Source organism: Suncus etruscus, chromosome 1 (assembly GCF_024139225.1).
Source record: "Suncus etruscus isolate mSunEtr1 chromosome 1, mSunEtr1.pri.cur, whole genome shotgun sequence".
In the NCBI taxonomy this organism is placed as follows: Eukaryota; Metazoa; Chordata; class Mammalia; order Eulipotyphla; family Soricidae; genus Suncus; species Suncus etruscus.
The window spans coordinates 83694665-83718913 of NC_064848.1; the positions used below are offsets into that span (position 1 = coordinate 83694665).

A 24249-nucleotide genomic window follows, 5' to 3' on the forward strand; every position below is an offset into this window, starting at 1 on the left:
CAGAAAAACAGCCTGACTCCTCTACCAAGCTCCAAAAGAAAATAATGGTCATGAATGTTTCCCAAGTAATCTTGTCCAACCTGATATCTCTAGGATGTTCAGAATGGATGGAGGTAGATTCCCCTTTCTAAATGACCATGGCATCCCAGAGCCACATTGTCCAATTTCCAAAAGCAACAGCTCCACTCCATGACTTAACTTTATCAAACTGCCAAGTCACCAAATTTATCTCAGGTTTATAAGTCTGAAACCACATGGCCATATCACACCTCAAAATTTTATAGTAATGTCAACTCAGAGGTATCACAGGAGGTCTGATTGGAAGGTTACATACTAATCTACCAAGCTCAGTGAAACTAAATAAGGTTCAACTAGCATCAACCACAGTCCAGTAAATTCCTAGCCACTGACTATAGTAACACCATGAAGAGATGTAACAATTATTTCAAATTGACCTTTGTTGATCTAAGTTCTGATAGTCCCATTTGCCTTTGAGTTGTATGTAACAAACAAGATAAAGTAAATTTGTTTATGCCTGTATGGAAGCAAGCTATGGTGGTAGGTGGGAAATTGATCTCTTTGGTGAAGGGAAGGTCACACTGGTGGTGGAATTGGTGTTTGAAAAAAAAAATTTTTTTTTTTTTTGGTTTTTGGGTCACACCTGGCAGCACTCAGGGGTTATTCCTGGCTCTATGCTCAGAAATCACTCCTGGCAGGTTCGGGGGACCATATGGGATGCTGGGATTCGAACCACCTTCCTTTTGCGTCTAAGGCAAGTGCCTTACTGCTGTGCTATCTCTCCGGCCCTGGTGTTTGAATATTTAATGCCTAAAACTACTGTTTTATGAACAACTTGGTAAGTCTCAGTGTTATAATAAAATTTTTTTTAACTACAATTAAATGTCAATGAGCTGAAAAGTATGTTAGATGAGCTAAAAGTTCACTAAAAGGCAGAGTGGCAGAGTGAGGGAGAATTAGTGTTCTCAGAGGAGACTATGACTAACAAACAGAAAGTAGGGAAAAATAATGAAAAGAAATTAAGGAAATGTCAGAAAACTATTGGATAAGCCCTTAGCACAACTAGGCATGAATCAAAACAAAAGCAACAAAAAGCTGAGAAACTCACTGGTTTACTGAGTGAATACTATTACATAGATGCCATAGCATAATATAGAAGGTATATATATAAAAGAATTCTAGTAAAATAAAAAAAATCTTTAAAAAATCATTTAGGGATTTAGGGATTGGAGCAATAATACAGCAGTAGGGTGTTTGCCTTGCAAGTGGTCAACACAGGACAGACCTGATTCAATTCTTGGCATCCCATATAGTCCCCCGAGCCTTCCAGGAGCAATTTCTGAGTCAAAGCTAGGAGTAACTCCTGAACAACACCAGGTGTGCCCAAAAAACAAATTAAAAAATCATTTATGGTGGTAAGAAAATGCAAGGGTCATTCAACCAGGGTCCAGTTCTTGGAACCCCCATGACCTATTAAGCACTGCTTGGGAGTGCTCAAAGAACTACTACTGCCTTGTAGTGGTCCCTGGCATAAAGGGCCCAGGCAGCAATGAACTGGGTGCTAGCATTGAACTGCCGGCCCAGTTGACCATATATCACCAGGATCCTCTAGGCCCTGTTTGGGAGTCTCTACCACTAAATAAAATTTATGTATGGATGATTAGACTATTCATGCTGACATATAAACAGATAAAACTTGCAGGGTTATCTATGTGTTAAAAGAAGAAAAAGAATGACTGGAGGTGATCAAATCAAGAAAGATGAGGTTTAGGGGCTGGTGAGGTGGCGCTAGAGGTAAGGTGTCTGCCTTGCAAGCGCTAGCCAAGGAAGGACCGCAGTTTGATCCCCCGGCCTCCCATATGGTCCCCCAAGCCAGGTGCAATTTCTGAGCGCTTAGCCAGGAGTAACCCCTGAGCATCAAACGGGTGTGGCCCGAAAAAAAAAGATGAGGTATAATCAGAGCTTCCAAATGAAGAAGGATGATTACCGTATTTATCCGAGTATAACGCGCAAATTTTTCTACCAAAACAAAGAAATCAAAGTTTGGGTGCGCGTTATAAACGAGGGCTGGGGTGGGGTGGCAGTGGCGGCCGGTCCAATGAGGGCGCAGGCCAATTGTGAGTTCGCACTGCGCCTTTTCCGGGCTGCAGCTGCGCACTGTACGGGAGGGCGAAGAAATAAAACCTCAAGAAACCTGGCCTATCTCTCGTGACATCCTGGGTTCAAATGTCATGGAAAGACATACCAAAAGAAATGATCATCAAGAGTTTTTGGAAGACAGGCATCAGCAATAACATGGATGGCACAGAAGACAACCTGCTTGGAATTCAGACTCAGAAGAAAGCCAAGAAACTGGAGAAACAGATGTTCTTGCCAACTGGGACTCTGATGAAAAATTAACTCGAGAAGAATGGGAACAGCTCTTTAGTGTTTCTGCTGATGAATCTGACTTGAAGCATTTTAAATAAATATTGTTACCCGTCATTTTATTTCGGTATTGTGTTTATAGCAGTTTACGTTGTCAATAAATGATTTTTATCCTGGCCGCACGTGTTCAACAACGTTTTTTTTTTTCAATTACAATACTTGGTGTGAAACAAAATTTTATACCGATTTTTAATCGAAAATTAGGGGTGCGCGTTATACTCAAATAAATACGGTAAGAACAGCGAAGACTAGCAGAACAAATTCTGACAAGAAAGTATAAAAAAAGGAGGGGACAATCCCAATTCTGCTGTGATATTGAGGAAGTCTTTCAACTTATATGATTCTATTCACGCCCCTGCATAATTGAGGTCAATCTCCATGGCTTGAGTCTTCGTTCTTACGCTCCTACCTCATTCTAGAAAAAATTTAAGGTAAAGTGTATTTAAGTTTCATCTGTCACAAATATACTGATTAAATTTATCTGAGTTTTCTTTTAGAAAAAATATTTCCCCTATAGAAAAATATTTTATGATTCTAGAGCCCAAAATTGCTCATATTCATGACACACAGACAAAAATTAATAAATGCAAAACAAAATTTAATATTACCAACAGGCAATCACTCTAGTTACACTCTTCTTCTACAGAGTTAAGGTCAGTGGGTCCTAAGGTGAGCATTCTGTCTGAAATTTCTCTACTGAGTTTTGCCAGGAGCACATCCACAGTGAAAATACAGGCACAGAGTCAGTGATTTTCATGAGTTTGATGCACTGGTATTTTGCCCAATAGCTTTTTCATAGCTTCTTTGACTTCTTTATTTCTTAAGCTGTAAATTATGGGGTTCAGCATGGGGGTAAGTACTCCATAAAGCAATGAGATTATTTTATCTATTTCTTGTGAGTTTGATGTTGAAGGCTTTAAGTACATGGAGAGGGCAGCCCCAAAATACAAAATCACCACAGTCAAATGGGCAGCACAGGTAGAAAAAGCTTTGTTTCTTCCTTCCGCTGAATTGATTCTCAGAATAGTCGAAAGAATAAAAGCATAAGAGATGCAAATCAAGAGCATTGGAATAGGCAGAAGGAGCACACTGATCAGGAGCATGATCATGTCCATGAGCAGTGAACTTGCACAAGCTAGTTTCAGCACTGCCAGAATCTCACATGTGAAGTGATCAATCAGGTTCCCACAGAGGGGCATCTGCAAAGCAAAACTAGTCTCCAGCATAGCAGTCAGGCAGCCTGTCACCCAGGAGACAGAAGCCATCTGAACACAGACTTGCCTGTTCATGATGATGGGGTATCTCAGTGGGTTGCAGATGGCCACATAACGATCATATGCCATCACAGCCAGAAGGACACATTCTGTGGAGCCCATGGCAAGGGACAAATACATCTGCACAGCACACCCGGAAAAAGCGATGGTTTTCTGTGAGGAGAGCAGGTTCACCAGCAAAGTGGGAATAGAAGCAGATGTATAACAAATATCCATGAAAGACAGATTCCCAAGGAACAAGTACATGGGGGTTTTAAGATTTGAATTCAGAATAGTGATTAAAATAAGAGTGCTATTGCCCAAGAGGGTAATCAGATAGAATACAAGGCTAAAGGCAAAGAGTACAATCTCTAAGTTTGGATACTTAGAAAAACCTTTCAGGATAAAAAAGGTCCACGTTGTAAGGTTTTCTCTTTGCATCTCCTTTCTTTCCCTCTAGATATTCTAGTATGATTCTCTTCATTTCATCTAGAAGCGTAGAAAGTATAGTGTTCTTTTAGTCAGGAAGACATGTTCAAACTTATTTTCATTCTTATAAACATTAAGGATAACATTTATAAACATTAAGACATTCAGGATAATGTATTATTTATTAGTCTAAGGAAGGCAATAAACTTGATGTGCAGTTGTAAAAGTTGGTTTATTCTACCAGAAAATATAGACAAAAATTAATCTAAAAATACTCCCCTCCCCCGCTCTTAGTGCATGAATATGGTAGTTCTGAAGACCCAACTAGTACCAGCCACCTATAAATCCTCTCTGATAAGAATGTTAAAGAGAAAACATCTACAATAGAGGCAGGCAGGGGAAACAGCAGCAGGGAGGGAGGAAGGAAAACTGAGGACACTGGTAGTGGGAAAAATGCGCTGGTGAAGGCTGTTGTACATTATATGACTGAAACTGAATCATTAACAACTTTGTGACTTTGAAAAAAAAACCCAATTGTATTATAAATAGCCTTGTAAACTATGGTATTTAAATAAAATAATTAAAAAAAGAAAAATCTGAAAATAAGTGTATTTCATACTTGAATCTCAGTCAATAAGTCTATGCTTTTCAAATAAAATTTTTAGTAGATTCTTGAAAGTACTAAATAATAAAAAATAAAAACAACCATTAAACAAATTATTGAGGACAAAACATTCATTATACAATTTCATTCAACTGAGATCTTGTACTTTGGAAAGCGAAGAGTTCTTAAAGTCATAAGCAAACAATACTTTCAAAGTCCATAAGGATGTAGATATTTCAGACATCAAACTCCCTTTTACCTAAAAATATATTTGAAAATATTATGAAGTTATGTGACGAAAGTTAAGAATTTATAAAAGTTAAGAACTTATAAAAAAAAAAAACATAGATTTGGAGTGGGGTATAGTTCTGTGGACAGAGCCTTGGAAGCTCAGGACCCAGAGTTCAATCCCCTGCATCCCATAGCCTCTAGGCACTACCAGGTGTGTTCCTGGTGGTGCCCAACTCCAAGCAGGAGAGCTACATACCTAGACCCAAGCTTTGAACTGTTGTTGGGTCAGGTGAGCCAACTATCACCAAGATAGGCACTAGTGGTGAGAATTGTATCCTCAAGAAACAATAAAAGCACCACAACTTAAGGTCTTATTTCAATTTTTCATTTCACTTACCTATGTCCTTAAACACTTTTTAAATTTGCTTTTCCCGCTGGTTCTTTCCTATTACAAGTTTACTAATTATTTAAAATTCCCTTCACTAACTGTCAACCTAGTTTTTGCTCTTTCTTTCATAGATTAATTGCTAAGTTTTATAGCTTTTGTTTAAATATTTAATATTTTACTTTCTCAAACTCCTTATTTTCCTTTCCCAGATTATTAATTTATGTCAATATCACCATGTATCTCCCAATTCTCCAAATTAAAAAAAAAGGCATAGTTAGATGAAAATAACAACAATGGGGAAAATTTAATAGGGATACATGGGGGCCGGCGAGGTGGCACTAGAGGTAAGGTGTCTGCCTTGCAAGCGCTAGCCAAGGAAGGACCGCGGTTCTATCCCCCAGCGTCCCATATGGTCCCACCAAGCCAGGGGCAATTATTGAGTGCTTAGCCAGGAGTAACCCCTGAGCATCAAACGGGTGTGGCCCGAAAAACCAAAAAAAAAAAAAAAAAAAGAAAGAAATACAATGATAGCTATTCTAATCATTTTATTATAATTACCTTTGATTTCTTTACTACATTTCATACCTACTCTAAGTCCTATCTGCTTTGTTTTGTTTAATTATTAAACACCTGACATGAAGATCTATTGAATAGGCTGAGTAAAAATATATTTTAGAAATATTTGTTACATAGCTACTTCTCTGTAAAATACTTAAACATATAGACTTTTTGATTTCCTTCTTAAGAACTCCACTTTCATGTTATTATTGTAACTTCTTTATCATTTGGTAATTAAAATGCTATTTCTCTGCAATATTTTACATTCAAGTGTTGTACAAAAACATTATATTACTGTAAAAGATTACTTTAAAGAGAAATCATTTTAAAGCTATTTTAAGAAACATTATACAATTTTTTGAGAATTAAAAACTCATTCCAGGGGCCGGGCGGTGGCGCTGGAGGTAAGGTGCCTGCCTTACCTGCGCTAGCCTAGGAGACGGACCGCGGTTCGATCCCCCGGCGTCCCATATGGTCCCCCAAGCCAGGAGCGACTTCTGAGCGCATAGCCAGGAGTAACCCCTGCGCGTTACCGGGTGTGGCCCAAAAACCAAAAAAAAAAAAACTCATTCCAATTGAGAATGTATATTTTCTACTGTTTTAAAATAGTAGCCAAGAAAAAAATGATCCTCCCACCTGGATTCCCTGACACAACTCCAAACTAAAACTCCAACTCCAAATTTTAAAAAGTGCACATAGTGTACTTAAGAAAATTAGCTATGTATAATATATCAATACTCAAAATGTTCATTCATAGTCCAGTTTATTTCTTTGTAAGTATTAACTGCTATCTCCATATCTAAAATTGCTAAAGGATAGCAACAGAAATACTACAGAAATTTAAAAGCTCTTGTTTTGGGGGAATACTCGTTGTCCCTGAACAATTTAAAGTTCAGTTGCTATAATATACAGAGGTTTAAAACTTTAGATTCTTCAGGGATAATGTCCCAAAGATCCAATTACATCAAACTTTTAAAATGTGAGATGAAGAATAAGCCATACTTCCCCGTACATAAATTCAAAGAATTCACAAAACAAATTATTTTCTTTTTCCATCCTAATAATATCAAAATTTTCCTTTTTTGGATTCTTAATTAATAACAATATAATAATATATGGAGAAAATATCCCTAAAATTCTAAAATATTTTCATTTGTGAAACTGCTTTTTGGAGATGAAGTTTAAAAATCTTTTCCTTTAAGCTGTTTGTCTCAACAAAAGGTTAGAAATTGTCTTCAAGGCACATTTTGAGGAGCATCAAAGCAGCAATGGACACATCCAAAACCCAGATTTTGGTCTCTAAATATAATTCTCTGATAAATGGAACTATGAATCAGCTCAATGAGAGGGCATTTACCTTTTGTGTGTGAAGTCCTGAGTTGGTCCACCACATAAATAATTCATTAATTCTAAGAGAGAGAGAGAGAGAGAGAGAGAGAGAGAGAGAGCTAATGCAGCAGGTAGTGCACTAGCATTGCACAGAGCGGATGGGTTTCATCCAGGATACCACACATAACCTGCTCTTCCCAGCTTTCCAGGAGTGGCCGCTGAGTACAAAGTAAAGAGTCAGCCCTGAGCACCACCAAGTGTTGCCCAAACCCAAATAATAATAATAACAATAACAACAATATTTTATCTTATTAGATTTCCTATTCATCATTACACCCTGGTAACTAAGAATGTCTTGTTTTATTGAATTCATTAAAAATGGTATTTTTAAGGGACCATGATAAAGTACAGCTTAGCCTATATCTCCCGAGTTTCAGCCTCAGGACCACAGAATCCCTTCTGCTCCCAGAATTAGCATCCAGACAGGGCCCCAAAGCACTGAACATCTGCCAGAGTGGTCCCTATAAGACAAATTCACAATGCTTAAAAGTTGATTCTGGGAGTCCCTTTGCCTTGCATGCAGCTGACCCTGATTCCATTCCCGACATTACACATGGTCCAACACCACCACCACCACCACCCCCGCCCCAACACTACCAAATGTACCACAAAACAAGAGTTGCCTGATTCTGAGGCCACATGGCTGAGAAAAGGGGTCTGTCCCTGGGCTCTCAAGCACACCGCTGGGAGGTGAGGCCCTGCCAGTTGTCCTGAAAGCAAAGGTCTCCATCTGACACCCCATCTTCTGGGTTTTCACAGGCAACTTGGCAGGCGCCCCAAATTGTGCACCACTTTTCCCCCACCCCTGCCCCCATCCCATTGTACCTGGGTTTGGTGGTGGTGGTGGGTAGAGACAAGTCCCATGGGGGCACAGCAGGACCTCTCAGACCCTCCAGAGGCTCCACTCAGCCCCCATGAAGGGCAGGTATTTCTGAACCCGAGAGAACTCCTCCAGATGAAGTTCATTCCTGTCACACTTGGCCATCCAACGCTCAGTGGATTCCCCCACTCCACCCCACCCCCTTGCCGGATCCAGTAGAGAGCGGGCCTAGGACTGGAACAGAGCAGCCTGGAGGATCTTTTCCTTGGGAAAAGGAATATGGGAGGCATTACTTTCCCCAATTTTAAGTTGTATTACAAAGCAATAGTTATTAAAACAGCGTGGTATTAAAATAAGACAGACCCTCAGATCAGTGGAAGAAACTTGAGTATTCAGAGAATGTTCCCCAGGCATACAATAAACTAATCTTTGATAAAGGGGCAACAAATCTAAAATGGAGCAAGGAAAGCCTCTTCAACAAGTGGTGTTGGCACAACTGGTTAGCCACTTGCAAAAAAGCAAACTCAGACCCCCATCTAACACCATGCACAAAGATCAAATCCAAATGGATTAAAGACTTTTGATATCTGACCTGAAACCATAAGGTATATTGAACAACACTTAGGTAAAATACTCCATTACTTTGAGACTAAAGGCATCTTCAAGGAGAAAACAGCACTCTCAAAACAAGTGGAAGTAGAGATAAACAAATGGGACTATATTAAGCTGAGAAGCTTCTGCACCTCAAAGAAAATAGTGCCTAGGATACAAAAGCCACCCACAGAATGGGAGAGACTATTTACCCAGTACCCATCAGACAAGAGGCTAATATTCACAATATACAAGGTACTGACAGAATTTGATATGAAAAAACATCTATCCCATCAAAAAATGAGAAGAAATAATGAACAGACACTTTGTAAAAGAAGAAATGCAAATGACCAAAAGGCACATAAAAAGATACTCCACATCACTAATCATCAGGGAGGTGCAAATCAAAACAACTATGAGGTACCACCTCACACCACAGAGATTGGCACACACATCACAAGCAGTGCTGGCGGGGATTTGGAGAGATTTGGAGAGAAAGGAACTCTTTTTTCACTGCTGGTGGGAATGCCGTCTAGTCTAACCTTTATGGAAAGCGATATGGAGATTCCTCCAAAAACTGGAAATTGAGCTTCCATATGATCCAGCATACCATTCCTAGGAACACAAAAATACAATACAAAAATCCCTTCCTCACACCTATATTCATTGCAGCACTATTTTCAATAGCCAGACTCTGGAAACAGACGAGTGGCTAAAGAAACTGTGGTACATATACACAATGGAATACTATGCATCTGTCAGGTGAGATGAAGTCATGAAATTTTCCTATACATGGATGTACATGGAATTTATTATGTTGAGTGAAATAAGTCAGAGAGAGAGAAATAGACACAGAATAGTCTCACTCATCTATGGGTTTTAAGAAAAATAAAAGACATTTTTGCAATAATTCTCGAGACAAAAGAGATGAGGGTTGGAAGGTGAAGCTCATGACATGAAGCTCACCACAAAGAGTGATTAGTGCAGTTAGAGAAATAACTACATTGAGAACTATCCTAACAATGTGAATGAATGAGGGAAGTAGAAAGCCTGTCTCGAGTACAGGAGTGGGTGTGGGGTGGGGAGGAGGGAGATTTGGGCCAATGGTGGTGGGAATGTTGCACTGGTGAAGGGGGTGCTCTTTATATGACTGAAATCATACAACTACAATCATATTTGTAATCACAATGTTTAAATAAAGATAATTAAAATATATATAATAAAAATGAGCAAATAAACACATTTTACTTTCTTTGCATCTTTTGTTCTCATAATTCAAAATTAAAAAATTATAAAAAAAAGAACAGCAAAAAAAAAACAAAACACATTTTACTAAATGTAAAAAAAAAAAGAAAAAAAAACATATAACCCCATCAAAAATGGGGAAAAGAAATAAACAGACACTGTCTCAAAGAAAAAATACAAATGGCCAAAAGACACATGAAAAAATGCTCCACATCACTAATCACCAGGGAGATACAAATCAAAACAACAATGAGGTACCATCTCAAACCACAGAGATTGGCACACATCACATATAAAAAGAACAATCAGTGCTGGCAGAGATGTGGAGAGAAAGAAACTCTTTTTCACTGTTGGTGGAATGCCATCTCTAGTCCAGCCTTTATGAAAAACAATATGAAGATTCCTCAAAAAACTGGAAATTGAGCTCCCATATGATCCAGCTATACCAATCCTAGGGATATACCCTAGGAACACAAAAATACAATTCAAAAATCTCTTCCTAACACCTATATTCATTGCAGCACTATTTACAATAGCCAGACTCTGGAAACAACCAAGATGCCCTTCAACAAATGAATGGCTAAAGAAACTGTGGTACATAGACACAATGGAATATTATGCAGTTGTCAGGAAAGATCAACTCATAAAATTTTCCTATACGTGGATGTATATGGTATCTATGATGCTGAGTGAAATAAGTCAGAGGGAGAGAGATAGACACAAAATAGTCTCACTCATCTATGGGTTTTAAGAAAAATTACAGACATTATCGTAATAAGGCCCAGAGACAATAGAGTTAAAGGCCAGAAGGACTGGCTCAAAATTGAAGCTCATCACAAAGAGTGGTAAATGCTGTTAGGAAAATAACTACACTAACAAATAGCATGACAATGTTAAAGAATGAGAGAAGTAGAATGCCTGTCTCGAATACAAATACAAATACAGGCAGGGGTCGGGGAAGATGGGGCACTGGTGGTGGGAATGTTACACTGGTGAAGGGGATATTCTGTTTATGACTGAAACCCAACTACAATCATGCTTGTAATCATGGTGCTTAAATAAAGATTTTACATATTAAAAAAAAAAAGAAGTAGAAGAAGAAATCTGTCACCTTCACAGGCACATTATCAGGTTTGGTTGTTGAAGTTTGGATCTCTTGTTTTCATCGTTGTTGATTCTGTGGTTTGGATATTCAGCTATACCAATCTTGTATATCACCACTATTTATACACAAAATAGAAATTACCTAAATGTTCACTTCTATCAGTTAAGCATAATTAATTTGTTTTTAATTTTTATCTTAATAATCATGATTTATAAAGTTATTGATAGTTGAGCTTTAAGCATACAATACTTCAACATCTTTATCACCATCAACTCCCATCACCAGTGTTCCCATACTCCATTGTTTTCTATCATCCCACCCACTGCCTGCTACCTTGATAAGTATATTATAAAGTTCATTGGTCGCAGCTTAGATTGCAGGTGTTCAGTGCTGTTGAGTATGTGCTTTGAATTTATAGTTATACCCCTCTCCACATCACCAATATAACCAAATCCCATCACCCTATTCATTTATTGCCTTTATTTCCCGTTCTCATCATCCTTTATTGCCTTGATTCCTTTCCTTCTCTGTTCTCTTCCCTAGGCTCTAGGGTCAAGGATAATCTAAGCAACCACCCCTCCCCATAGTTAAACCTAATTTAAAAGATTGGGGATAGTCAGTGGTTAAGGGCTTTCCGTACATATGGCTGATGTGAGCTTGATCCCCAACACCACATAAGGTCCCCTGAGTCCTGCCAGGACTGATCCAATATGTATAGCCAGGAGTACATCCTGACAATCACTGAATGTGACCCAACCACCAAGAAAAAAAGAATTATTGGTGCTTAATTTAGTAAGCAATAGCTTATATCAAAATAATGTAGTATAAATTGCAAAATATTTTGTGTGTGCATGTAAAATATAATAAAAATCAGTGATTTTTAGAACCAGTTGAAAGATATAGTAACCAGAGAGATTTCATCACTAGTTACATAAAAAATTTGAGATATCTTAGAATGCCTCAACATCAATACTACAAACTATACATGAAAGGGATATTAAATTTTAATAATAACAGTGCCATAATCAATATGTTAAATGAATCCTGATGTAAAATCTAAGATCTACTTTTAGGTGGAATAAAATTATATTATTTAATTAAATAAAAGTACTTATTTCTGGTTAAAAATAGTAAAATGAAACATTCAAAATTGAAACGAGATGTTTCAACAGAAGATGGCAGAGATTAAGAAGGTTTTCAGATCATTTCTCAGAAAACAAAACAAAACCATTTTAAATAAAAATACTATTTAGTAATGAATCTACCTGTTAAAACACTGGCTTAATGATCTCATCTTCTGGTTATGTGGTTTGTTATTTAGAAAAACACTTTGATCAGTCTGTTTTAAATTAAAACATAACCGTGCCAGTTTAACTGTGGAAAGGTTATGATAAAGATAACTGAATTATCTAAATTATAGAAAAGGTTATAAAAACTATCACTAAGTTATTCTACTAAATAATGAAATTATAGAGTTTCAAAGTTCAATCCTGGCTTCTTCAGAAGGGATTTGGAACTGGGGAAATATGAAAGTAGAGGAAAGTTTAGAGAGCACAGAGCCAGGAGAACTAATGCAACCCAAAGAAAGTCTTTATGTTGCACTGGTGATGGGTGGTGTTCTTTACATGACTGAAACCCAAACACAATCATGTATGTAATCAAGGTCTTTAATTAAAAAAAAAAAAAAAAAGAGGGCCGGCGAGGTGGCGCTAGAGGTAAGGTGTCTGCCTTGCAAGCGCTAACCAAGGAAAGGACCACGGTTCGATCCCCCGGCGTCCCATATGGTCCCCCCAAGCCAGGGGCAATTTCTGAACGCGTAGCCAGGAGTAACCCCTGAGCATCTAATGGGTGTGGCCCGAAAAAACAAAAAAAACAAAAAAAAAGAAAGAAAGAAATAACTAGTAGGGGGCCCGGAGAGATAGCACAGTGGCATTTGCCTTGCAAGCAGCCGATCCAGGACCAAAGGTGGTTGGTTTGAATCCCGGTGTCCCATATGGTTCCCTGTGCCTGCCAGGAGCTATTTCTGAGCAGACAGCCAGGAGTAACCCCTGAGCAACGCCGGGTGTGGCCCAAAAACCAAAAAAAAAAGAAAAGAAATAACTAGTAGAGGCCAGTGAGATGGCGCTACAGGTAAGGTGTCTGCCTTGCATGCGTTAGCCAAGGAAAGACCGCGGTTCGATCCCCCAGCGTCCCATATGGTCCCCCAGCCAGGGTTTTTTTTCTGAGCACTTAACCAGGAGTAACCCCTGAGCATCAAACGGGTGTGGCCAAAACAAACAAACAAACAAACAAAAAACAAAAAGAGGGGCCGGAGAGATAGCACAGCGGTGTTTGCCTTGCAAACAGCCGATGTTGGTCCAAATCCCGGCGTCCCGTATGGTCCCCTGTGCCTGCCAGGAGCTTTTTCTGAGCAGATAGCCAGGAGTAACCCCTGAGCCGCTGGGTGTGGCCCAAAAAACAAACAAAAAAAAAAAAAAAAAAAAAGAAATAACTAGTAGCACAGTAAAAATTTTAATGTGATATCACATATAATTTTAGGTTTTCGACTACTCTGTTATTTGTACTCTCTTTCAAAAACATTTTAAATTATTTCCTAACAATACAATATTGTTATAAAGCAATTGTATAAAGCAATATATAGAGCAATATTGCTTTATACAATATTGTATAAATATTGATATGAGTTATATTATGACAATCATCAGAGTGCCTGAACTCCTGAACTCTAACTCCTCCAAAATCAATCATAAAAAAGACTTTTGGATGATTGATCTTTCAATAAAAAAAAGAAAAGGGGGGGCTGGGAAGGTGGCGCTAGAGGTAAGGTGTCTGCCTTGCAAGCGCTGGCATAGGACAGACTGTGGTTCGATCCCCCAGCGTCCCATATGGTCCCCCCAAGCCAGGAGCGATTTCTGAGCGCATAGCCAGGAGTAACCCCTGAGCGTCACCGGGTGTGGCCCAAAAACCAAAAAAAAAAAAAAAAAAAAAAGGAATGGGAGGGGGCCAGAGAGATAGCATGGAGGTAGGGCATTTGCCTTGCATGCAGAAAGATGGTGGTTCAAAACCCGGCATCCCATATGGTTCCCCCAAGCCTGCCAGGAGCGATTTCTGAGCGTAGTGCCTGAGCGCTGTGCCTGAGCATTGCTGGGTGTGATCCAAAAACAAAAACGAACAAAAAGAAAAACTAAAACTAAAACAAAAAGAAAGTAATGGGAGAAGATGAAAGGAATGGGAGGGGACTAAAGCAATAAATAGTTCAGCAGGTAGAACATTTGCCTTGCACGCCGCAGACCGGGTTCAATCCCCTGTAGTGGAAACCTCATGCCCCAATCCCAGAAACATTGGGGGAATGCGGGTCTGGATGCAGTGGACACAGGAAATGATCTACACAAGGTTAGAAAGATAAAACAGGTTCAGGAACATTCACAAAAAGCTGTCTGCAAGCTGGCAAAGATACTGGTAGGTAGACACGCTAGCTGTGGGACTGAAACCAGAAGTCTCTTTGACCTAAGGTCTTTACGTGAAGAACACGTAGAGGTAGGGGCCAAGCATTTGCAAAGAAGCAATATCCTCATTAGAATGAAAAGTGGTTACTCTTAACAATCCCGGGCATCCCATATGATCCTCCAAGCCTGCCAGGAGTAATTTCTGAGCACAGATCCAGGAAAAAGCCTGAGCACAGCCAAGTGTGTTCAAAATCCCCCAAATTCCTCTCTCCAAAAAGGAAACAGGAGGGGCTAGAGTGACAGCACAGTGGGTAGGGCGTTTACTTTGCATGGGACCTACCAGGATTCGATACTCACCATCCCATACGGTCCTCCAGCACCACCAGGAATGACCCCTGAGCACAGTCAGGAGTAACCCGTGAGCAACATCAGGTGTGGCCCAAAAAAGAAGAAAAAAAGGTAATATCTCCTATTCAATAAGAAGCTGAGCAGAATCTTCAGTAATCATATAGACTAAAAAATTGAGACTACATCCTTAATTCAGGAAGTCATGAAAAGGAGGCATTAACTATGTTTAATGAGAGAGGAATTTGAGTAGCCAGATATTTTAAAAGTCCAATTTTTAACAAAAACAAGTCACGCAAACAAAAAAGGAAGCTTGGATAATGCCAATGATGTGATTCAAGAAGAAAACAATTACAAAAACATATATATGCACCTAAAAAGCCGAGCCCCAAAATAATTTAGACAAAACCTGATAGAAGAAATGACGAATTTAACAATAGGATCTAGTGAGATTAATACTGACTCTCAATCATAAACTGAGTGAAACAATAAGTAATTAGATTGAAGCATCATTATAAATCAACTAGACTTAATATAATCTATCAAACATTCTGTACAATAATACATACATTCTCAAATACTCAGAGGTATCATAAGGCAGATACTACCTTTGATATTCCCAACAGCAATAAATGAGGGTGTCTAATCCCTTAAAAAACAAACGGGAGGAGATCGGGCCATACCCAAGTGTACTTGTAAGCCAGGCTTACCAGTACTTCTGGCTCTGTGCTCAGGAATTCCTTCTGGTAGTGCTCAGAACAGCACATGTAGTGCCAGGGATTGAACCAAGATCAGCCACATGCAAGAAAAACACCTTAATCTGTCTCATATTTGTCAATTTCTTGATTTCCTTATCAAATTCCTGATTTGTGCTTAGTGTAGTTTTTATTTAATTTTATTTATTTTTTTATTTAAGCACCATGATTACAAACACAATTATAGTTGGGTTAATCACAAACAGAACATCCCCCTTCACCAGTGTTTTTTAATGAGTACAAGGTGAAGTCTCATTGTGACTTTCATTTAAATTCTCCCAAAGGCTACTGATTTTGAGCATTTTTCTCTTGTATTTACTACCCATAAGTATAACTTTTTTTTTTAATGCCTAGAAGGCGCACATGTATTGCCTGGGTAGATGGTGCTCAAGTACATGTCACCCTCAACTCCCCTCTTGAGATATAGACTTTCCTACTTTCTTACTGGGTATCAGGTCTTTCCACCTTTGAAGAAGCCCGTGCTTTCTCTTGAGCGCATTACAATTGCCCTCTTTCTTGTCTTAGTCCTCCTATTCTTCAGTACCTCCAATTGAAACCTGTTTTTACTTAATAAAAAAAGGGGGGGGCCTAAAGCGATAGCACAGTGGTAGGGCATTTGGCTTGCATGTGGCCAACACAGGAGAAACCCCGGTTCAATTCCCGACATTCCATATGGTCCCCCGAGGCTACCAGGAGAGATTTCTGAGCAGTGTCAGGAGTAACCCCTGAGCACCGCTGATTTTGGGTGTGACCCAAAAACCAACAACAACAAAAATTAAGTACACCATTTCAAAAAATAAGACATTCAAAAAGCACTTAGAAACTTTTTAGTTTGGGGCCAGAGAGATAGCACAGAGGTAAGGCGTTTGCCTTGCACACAGCAGACCCAGGACTGACGGTGGTTCAAATCCTGGCATCCCCGTGCCTGTCAGGAGCAATTTCTGAGCGCAGAGCCAAGAGTAACCCCTGAGCACAACTTGGTGTGACTTAAAAACCCAAAAAAGATTACTTCTAAAACAAATTTTGGCACTTTAAATATAGAATATGATTGTAACTGACATTTGTCCTGCATATACAATTTTGGTTAAACAATATAGAATTCCTGTTCTTTTGTTGCTCACCTGGGATTACTTTTTATTTTTTTATGGAACGCTTCATGAATTTGTGTGTCATCCTTGCCAAGGGGCCATGCTAACCTTCTCTATATGGTTCCAATTTTAGTATATGTGCTGCCAAAATAAGCAACTGGGATTACTTTTATCAAAATATAAAATCTCAAGTATTTGATATTATTCAAGTATTTTATTAGATTTTAATAAATTTTAATAAATTTAATAAATTCTAGGGGCGAGAGAGATAGCATGGAGTTAAGGCATTTGCCTTTCATGCAGAAGGACTGTGATTCGAATCCCGGCATCCCATATGGTCCCCTGTGCCTGCCAGGGGCGATTTCTGAGCATAGAGCCAGGAATAACCCCTAAGCGCTGCCGGGTGTGACCCAAAAACTAAAATAAATAAATAAATAAAATACTCATATTTTATATTTTTTTATAATTTACTTATATTTTATTTTAGACTTTATATTACCTAGATTCCTACTTAGACTTGAAACTCTCACTTAAAACTAATAGGTCCTGGGCCAGAGAGATAGCATGGAGACAGGGTGTTTGCCTTGCATGCAGGACGGTGGTTCGAATTCCGGCATCCCATATGGTCCCCACGAGCCTGTCAGGAGCGATTTCTGAGCGTAGAGCCAGGAGTAACCCCTGAACGCAGCCAGGTGTGACCCAAAAACAAAAAACAAAAACAAAACAACTAATACGTCCTGTTTAGTAGTGGTAGCTCTCCCAGAATATGGCAGTCAAGAAGGCTTGTTTTGGTTTTTTTTTTTTTGTTTTTGGGCCACACCCTGTGGTGCTCAGGGGTTACTCCTGGCTATGCGCTCAGAAGTTGCTCCTGGCTTCTTGGGGGACCATATGGGACGCCGGGGGATCGAACCGCGGTCCGTCCTAGGCTAGCGCAGGCAAGGCAAGCACCTTACCTTCAGCGCCACCGCCCGGCCCCTTTTTTGCATTTTTTTAGAATAATTAATGATTGGAGAGTTCAACTGTTTTCCTAGAGAGTTGATAAATTAAGGCACTACTTCAGAAGAACTGATCATGGAGCTTTTATTTACCACTTGATGTCTCTTTGGGCATGGATTGAATGACTACCACACGGTTTGCTAAATACATAATGCAGGTGATTCTATGAGTATTTTGTATAAGAAACACAAAGTTCCAGCTCACCTCAGGAAGCTCACCACAAAGAGTGATGAGTTTAGTTAGAGAAATAACTACATTTTGAACTGTCCTAATAATGAGAATGTATGAGGGAAATGGAGAGCCTGTTTAGAGTACAGGCGGGGGTCGGGTGGGGAGGAGGGAGACTTGGGACATTGGTGATGGGAATGTTGCACTGGTGATGTTCTTTACATTACTGAAACCCAAACACAATCATGTATGTAATCAAGGTGTTTAAATAAAAAATAATAAAAAAAGAAACACAAAAATTTGCTACACATACATTGCACAAGTCTGTACATTACAATGAGTGCCAATGTCAAAATAACTCCTCCTTGTGCTAAATAAACAGCATGAATATAGCAGCAGGAGCACGTAGAAATGTCAATAGGCAGACTTTACAGTGCAATTGCTACCAGAGCTCCAATCAACATGGACAAATCTTTTTCCTTTTCGGTAAATGAATATGTAAAAGATGAGAGGAATAAAGTAAGGGGACTTGGTGGCAGCCTGTTTTATTGTGTGGGCAAACTGTATTACAGGAGCATGATAGTAAGATGGACTCTAACATTAAATAGCCTGCTGCTCTTTATCACCAGAAGAAAACATCATTTCGACTGCCATCTTCAGATAACAATTTTTCACATATCAGTAAATCTGTGAACTAGGGTCCTAGCTCCAAAAAGAGAAATCCAGTCATTAGATTTTTCAAATGAGTTGTTCAGAAGCTAAATAAAAAGACAAATCTGTTTCAGATAGTTTTGGCCAAGGACAAAAACAAACATGGGTCCTTCTGCCATTTGTTCACCAGGATTATCATTCTACTATAGCGAACTTTGTTATTAAGTCTCCCTTTGATGAGGATAACAACCATCAGTGACCAAATAGAGGTAGGGGCCATTCTAGTGATGGAATGAGCTGAGGTTCAGCATGAGGTACAGGGACTGAACTCAGGATCTTGCACATGCTATGCATGTACTCTACCACTCTAAGCCATATCCCTAGTCCCTTCTAAATAAATGTGTCTGTGTACACACCACACACAGGCTGCATTGAGACCTTTATTTAGCTTTACTAGTTGTTCAAATGACCTGATAATTGAGATGAAGGCATTTATGATACAAATTATAAATGTACTCACCAAGTTAAAGTAAACTGAATTCAATAATACTGTGATTTAAGTATCTTAGCACCACTCTTAGTACCATGGGAAATGCCCAGTATTTTTTCCCTGGAGCTGGAGCCATAGCACAGTGGGCTCTAACTTTTACCCGCACATGACCCACCCAGGTTTGATCTCCAGTTTCTCATATGGTCCTTTGAGTGCAGAGCCAGGAGTTATCCCTGTGTATAGTCGGATGTGCCCCCACCCCCCATACACACACACACAAAGAAATTTCCTATATAGTAAACAGATTTCTTCTTTTTCTAGGATTGTCTAGGATTAAATTTTCTGTAAAAGGTAACGTTAGGTTTTCCTTGTAGTTTTTATCTTTTGCGGGCAGAAACTCCTAAGTGGGGTGCCAGGGTGGAACTGTGAATTCTTGGCCACTGACTCAGCAGTTCAGTACTCAAGCCTGAGTGAGAATGCAGCTCTTCTTGGAGTCTCTAGAGCCCACTTAGTGGTCTTTGAGTGACCATGTGGTACTGGGAATCAAACCTGGTTCAAGGGGTAAATGCCCAGTATTAACAAAAACTGAAATAAAAAAGCACAAACAAGATATGATTTCAATATTTGATATGGACCAAAAGCAAAATTCTTATCCTTTCACTCATTTTTTTTTTTACTTATCGGCCTACATTACATTCTTACCAATGAGTATTCCAAATATTGAAAATAGAGATAGTACAGCGATAGGGCATTTGACCTTGCATGTAGCCAACTCGATTTCACCATACCAACATCCCATATGGTCCCCAGAACCACCAGGAGTAATCCCTGAGCACAGAACCAGGAGTAAGCCGTGAGTACCATCAGGCATGGCCCCAAAACAAAATAAAGCTCCAATGTACGTAAGCAGTGGAAGAAATATTGAGCTGGAAAATACTAAGTTCGCTGATAATGTAAGTTTTTTGATAAACATCCAAAAGTTGATTGTTTCCCAAGCACAATCTAGTCTCAGTGGAAATCCACAGATTTACTGAAATTCACCGTGCTTCTATAACAATCATATTCGAAGACTATACTTTCAGGGATCATTTCTATAGTATGTAACTAAAACAATCATATTCGGTGAGGGTCTTCTTCACTTAATAGGACATTTTCGTGATAAACACTTGAATTTTCATCTATAATCCCCCTTCCCAATCAGAAGTAACCCTGAAATACAGAATATAATCTAGTTTGTAAAATAATAATGGCAGTGTTTTTTAAAAAACTTTAAATAGCAACTCATTTGTGAGTCAAAAAATAAACTAAGGAAATCAGAGGTGTATTTAAAACAGGGGTGGAGAATGAGAGCAGAGAGATCAAAGTATATCATTACACAGAGTAGATATTTCGCAAGACTTTTACTTCAGTTAAAGATATTCTCACACGCACATAAACACACATGGACACACACACATTTTGGGTCACAACATAAAAAAATTATATTAACTGTGGGCTACAGTCCAAAAATTGAAATATATTGTCAACAAAAACCACCAAAACAGTTAACATAAAGTTTCCATTCTTAAGTCAATGTCAATAAAAAGTCAGTACTGAGTAGAAATCAATTTTGTGCTTGGAATCCAAGGTGAGCTAAAATTTTGTTTGCATGTTTATATTAAACTTGTATTTTCCATTTATTCAATACAATTAAGCAGGGGTCTGAGCAGTAGAAGAAAAACAACCCTGAAATATTTATTTAGTATCAATGTCATTCCCAAAAGGTTAATTAAAATGCTTTGTTTTATTCAATAATGATATGGTTAGCATAAAAGTGAATGGAAAAATTTAAGTTTTCTTTATAATTTTGAAATTACAAATCATCATGATTTTGGTTTTGTTTTAGATTTCCCAAAATAGGCGACCAGAGAGATAGAAAAAAGTATACTTTCCCCCAATCTATATTCATCTATCTAATTTTCATTGATAGCCAAAGAGAATTATGGAGAATTCTTCCTCTCAATAGGAAACTGCTAAACAGCTACTTTATGTCAATAAATTAAATAAATGAGAAGACCATGTTCAATCTCTGAATGTCAAGAATCCAGTGATTGCTATAGATAGAGGACACTAATTCTGATGGAGCAGAGTTTGGGGGGGGGGGAGAATAAATATATATATGCATGCCAGGTATGCCACCAAACACCTGGTTTTTGAGTTTGGCAATAGCCTTAGAAAGAAAATTATGTCATTTATATCCTATTTCTTCAGGTGTAAACAATGTGATTTATAAGTCTCTTCCTAAAATAACTATCTAATTTGGATGCAGTTCTAAGTTGTTTGTTTGTTTTAGCCACACTGTGCTCAAGTCTTCTTCCTGGCTCTGATCATACTCTGTAACCCTGTTACAACTTTTTTCAGTAAGAACTTTAATTCTCATAATAACTATTTCTGTTAGTTTTATTTGCAATCAACACTCAAACACCCGAAGTTCCATTAAAGTCACTCAGTCCATATACTTTTAAAACACCAAGGAAAATAAAGCTAACAAGAAACAATATTTAAGGCATTTTTTTTATTTCAGCCAAGGAATGATGCATGCTACAGATTAATCTTTACTTTTTCCACTTTGTTTCTCAAAGAATATCACCATTCAACCCTAATGAACATGGCACTTGTTTATTTCTTCCTCGTCTAATTTATTCCAAATTTTCAAGTGTTTTCTTCAGTAATGATGCTTTCTCCTGCAGTTCAGGTCTGCTATCTGTCTCCATAGTTGCTAAAGACTCAATTAGGAGCACTCTGCATTCAGATGACAAACATTCCCACTGTTTAGATTCTAAATGAAGAGACAGGGGGTGAAAGGAAAAATGCATCTTATAGAATATGCCAACAAACAATTAAGTACATTATTTTACTTTTCTTCCACATATTCTAGCCCCAAATAAACGGAAAGCAATCTTTTAAGTTGAAAGTAGGAAAGAGCAAGAGAGTATACAAGGTAAGGAAAATGTCATTTTAATAATATAAAGCCTCTGTTAAGATATGTTAAAAAAAAGTCTTAAATTTCATAACTGCAAAGTCAATTTAAATGACACTTTATTATTCATTTAAAAAAAATAATCCATCATTGAACAGAAAATCACTGTCCAGTGAAGGATCACCATGAGAGGCCCTTAGTTCCCCTGAGTACCACTGAGGTGAGAGGAGAAGGAGAGAGGGATATCTGGGACACTGGTGGTGGGAATGTTGCACCGGTGAAGGGAGGTGTTCTTTACATGACTGAAACCCAACTACGATCATATTTGTAACCAAGGTATTTAAATAAAGATAAAAATAAATTTTAAAAAAAGGAAAAAGAAAAAGAAAACTGCCAGCCAATTTGGTAAAAATAAACTATTAAAATGGGGTTTCCTATTCCATTTTTCAGTGTATCATTCTGTCTATTCACACATGTACTCACACATGTGAGCTCTATGATGCCACACTCAACCGCATACAATTAATCCAGATTAAATGAGGACTCACAATAAAAACAAGATCTTCAGTAATTAATATAACCCTAGCTTAATAAGACATTAAAAGTGTTTAAAGTAAGACCACTTTTTAAAAATATTTAATACAATTTAAAGATCTATATTTTAAGCATTCCACTTCTATGTACATATGCATGCTCATTTGTAGCATATGTGCTTTTTGAAAGCAATGTTAGGAAATAAATTCCTAAAATATATATCATGCAGAATCCTGACTTGCTGGCCCTTTGAGAAGAAATACCAAGTACTCACCTTCAAGTTTTTTAAGCAGCAATTCTATCACAGATAAAGCTTCTGTTCTCACAGATGAGTAGGTCTTGTTTTCTAACCAAAAAAAAGAATCATAGAGGCCACATTATTTGCTTTACAGCCCAAACAAAAACTCCAAAATTAATTAGTATTACCGAAAGATGATCAGAAATTATAAATCCAAAGGAAGATATGCCTGCTTTAAAGTTGAGTTAAGCAAGCAAACTTCAGTTGGTAATATCTGCAAATAGTTGAAAGGAGTATTTTACAAGTGAGAAACTGAAAAGATTATCTCAAATACAAATGCATCATTTGATGATATCTTGAAAGCTATATTTGCACTTCTTTTCTCACTTTATCACAGAGCATTACACAACCTAAAAATTAGATCAACTCAAAGATACCTATGACTTCAGAGACAATTTCTTAGCTGCCAGTTCTTTACCCAAAAGTGTGCTTATTCCAACAATTGCCTCTAGAACGTATTTCTTTGGCATATATTAGCATCTAGCTCTGCAACAAATTGTGTGTTGAAGAATTTAAAACACAGTAGAGCCTGAGGCAAGAAAGGCCTAAGATGAGCTATGACATCCTGTTATAAAACTACCATATATACACCGAGTATAAGCCGACCCTCCAAATTTTACCCTAAAAACTGGGAAAACTTAGTGGCTTGAATATAAGCCGAGGTGGAAAATGTAGCAGCAACTGGTAAATTTCAAAAATAAAAATATATACTCAAAATGATTACAATAATTGAGGAACCAGTAGGTTAAATGTTTTTCAACATTTATTGCTAAAGAAAAACAGTAAACTAGCAACTGTAATTTTAAAACTTTAAATAAAGTGCAGAGAATCATAGTTTAAAAGGTCATCAAGCTAAATTCACAAAAGTTAAATTCCATCAAAACTGGATTCCTCCTCCTTCTTCTCATCTGTATGTCCAAGCAGAGCTTCAGCTGTAACTGATGTGAGGGTATCAGCATAAACATTGTCATGATCACTGAGTTCGCAGATATCATCATCAGTTCAGCCTCGACTTGTGGACTGAGCTTAAGCACCGCCCCTCCAGCAGATGGCAGAAGACTACTGGAGACTACGTGCATTTGATTCAGTGTGCGCACACTGAATCAAATAAGATGTATGACCTGTGCTGGATAAACTTGCCTAATACTCGAGTATATACGGTAAGTACAGAGTCTGCAAAAGAATAATAGTGGCCTGCTAAGAGGACATAGGAGATATTTTGAAGGGGCTTCCACTGGTGATATCTGAGACAATTAGAAAGTAATTGAATAACGGAAAACTACAGCAAACCAATCGGGAAAGAAAAGATGTAAGAATCAATACTGCTAAGAATGAATGAAGTGATGAAACAAGGTAGGAGCTTGCTGACAATAGAATGACAACTACTAGATAGTAAATTATAAAAATTATAATTTATAAAGTATAAAGAGTTAGAAAAATCATCTTGGTAAAAAACTGGCT

General features: G+C 38.1%; 2 protein-coding genes, 1 non-coding gene and 1 pseudogene across 3 annotated transcripts in view; 1 reads left to right on the forward strand and 3 right to left on the reverse strand.

Annotated features, from left to right (window-relative positions):
- Positions 1-3188: 3188 nt before the first annotated feature.
- Positions 3189-4145, reverse strand: LOC126010852 (olfactory receptor 2K2). Its single transcript, XM_049774492.1, has one exon. The coding sequence runs from the start codon at positions 4137-4139 to the stop codon at positions 3189-3191; it is 951 nt and encodes a 316-aa protein (XP_049630449.1). The 5' UTR covers positions 4140-4145.
- Positions 4146-16742: 12597 nt separating this feature from the next.
- On the reverse strand, positions 16743-16849 carry LOC126028595 (U6 spliceosomal RNA). The gene has a single exon (XR_007502449.1). It is a non-coding gene; the product is annotated as a U6 spliceosomal RNA (small nuclear RNA).
- Positions 16850-20063: 3214 nt separating this feature from the next.
- On the forward strand, positions 20064-20144 carry LOC125995389 (uncharacterized; annotated as a pseudogene).
- Positions 20145-21639: 1495 nt separating this feature from the next.
- ECPAS (Ecm29 proteasome adaptor and scaffold) overlaps positions 21640-24249 on the reverse strand; it is a 136175-nt gene continuing 133565 nt past the window's right edge. The window contains 2 exon segments of the mRNA XM_049785173.1: positions 21640-21815; positions 22765-22836. Coding sequence (XP_049641130.1) covers positions 21676-21815; positions 22765-22836 — 212 coding nt within the window. The 3' untranslated portion in view covers positions 21640-21675.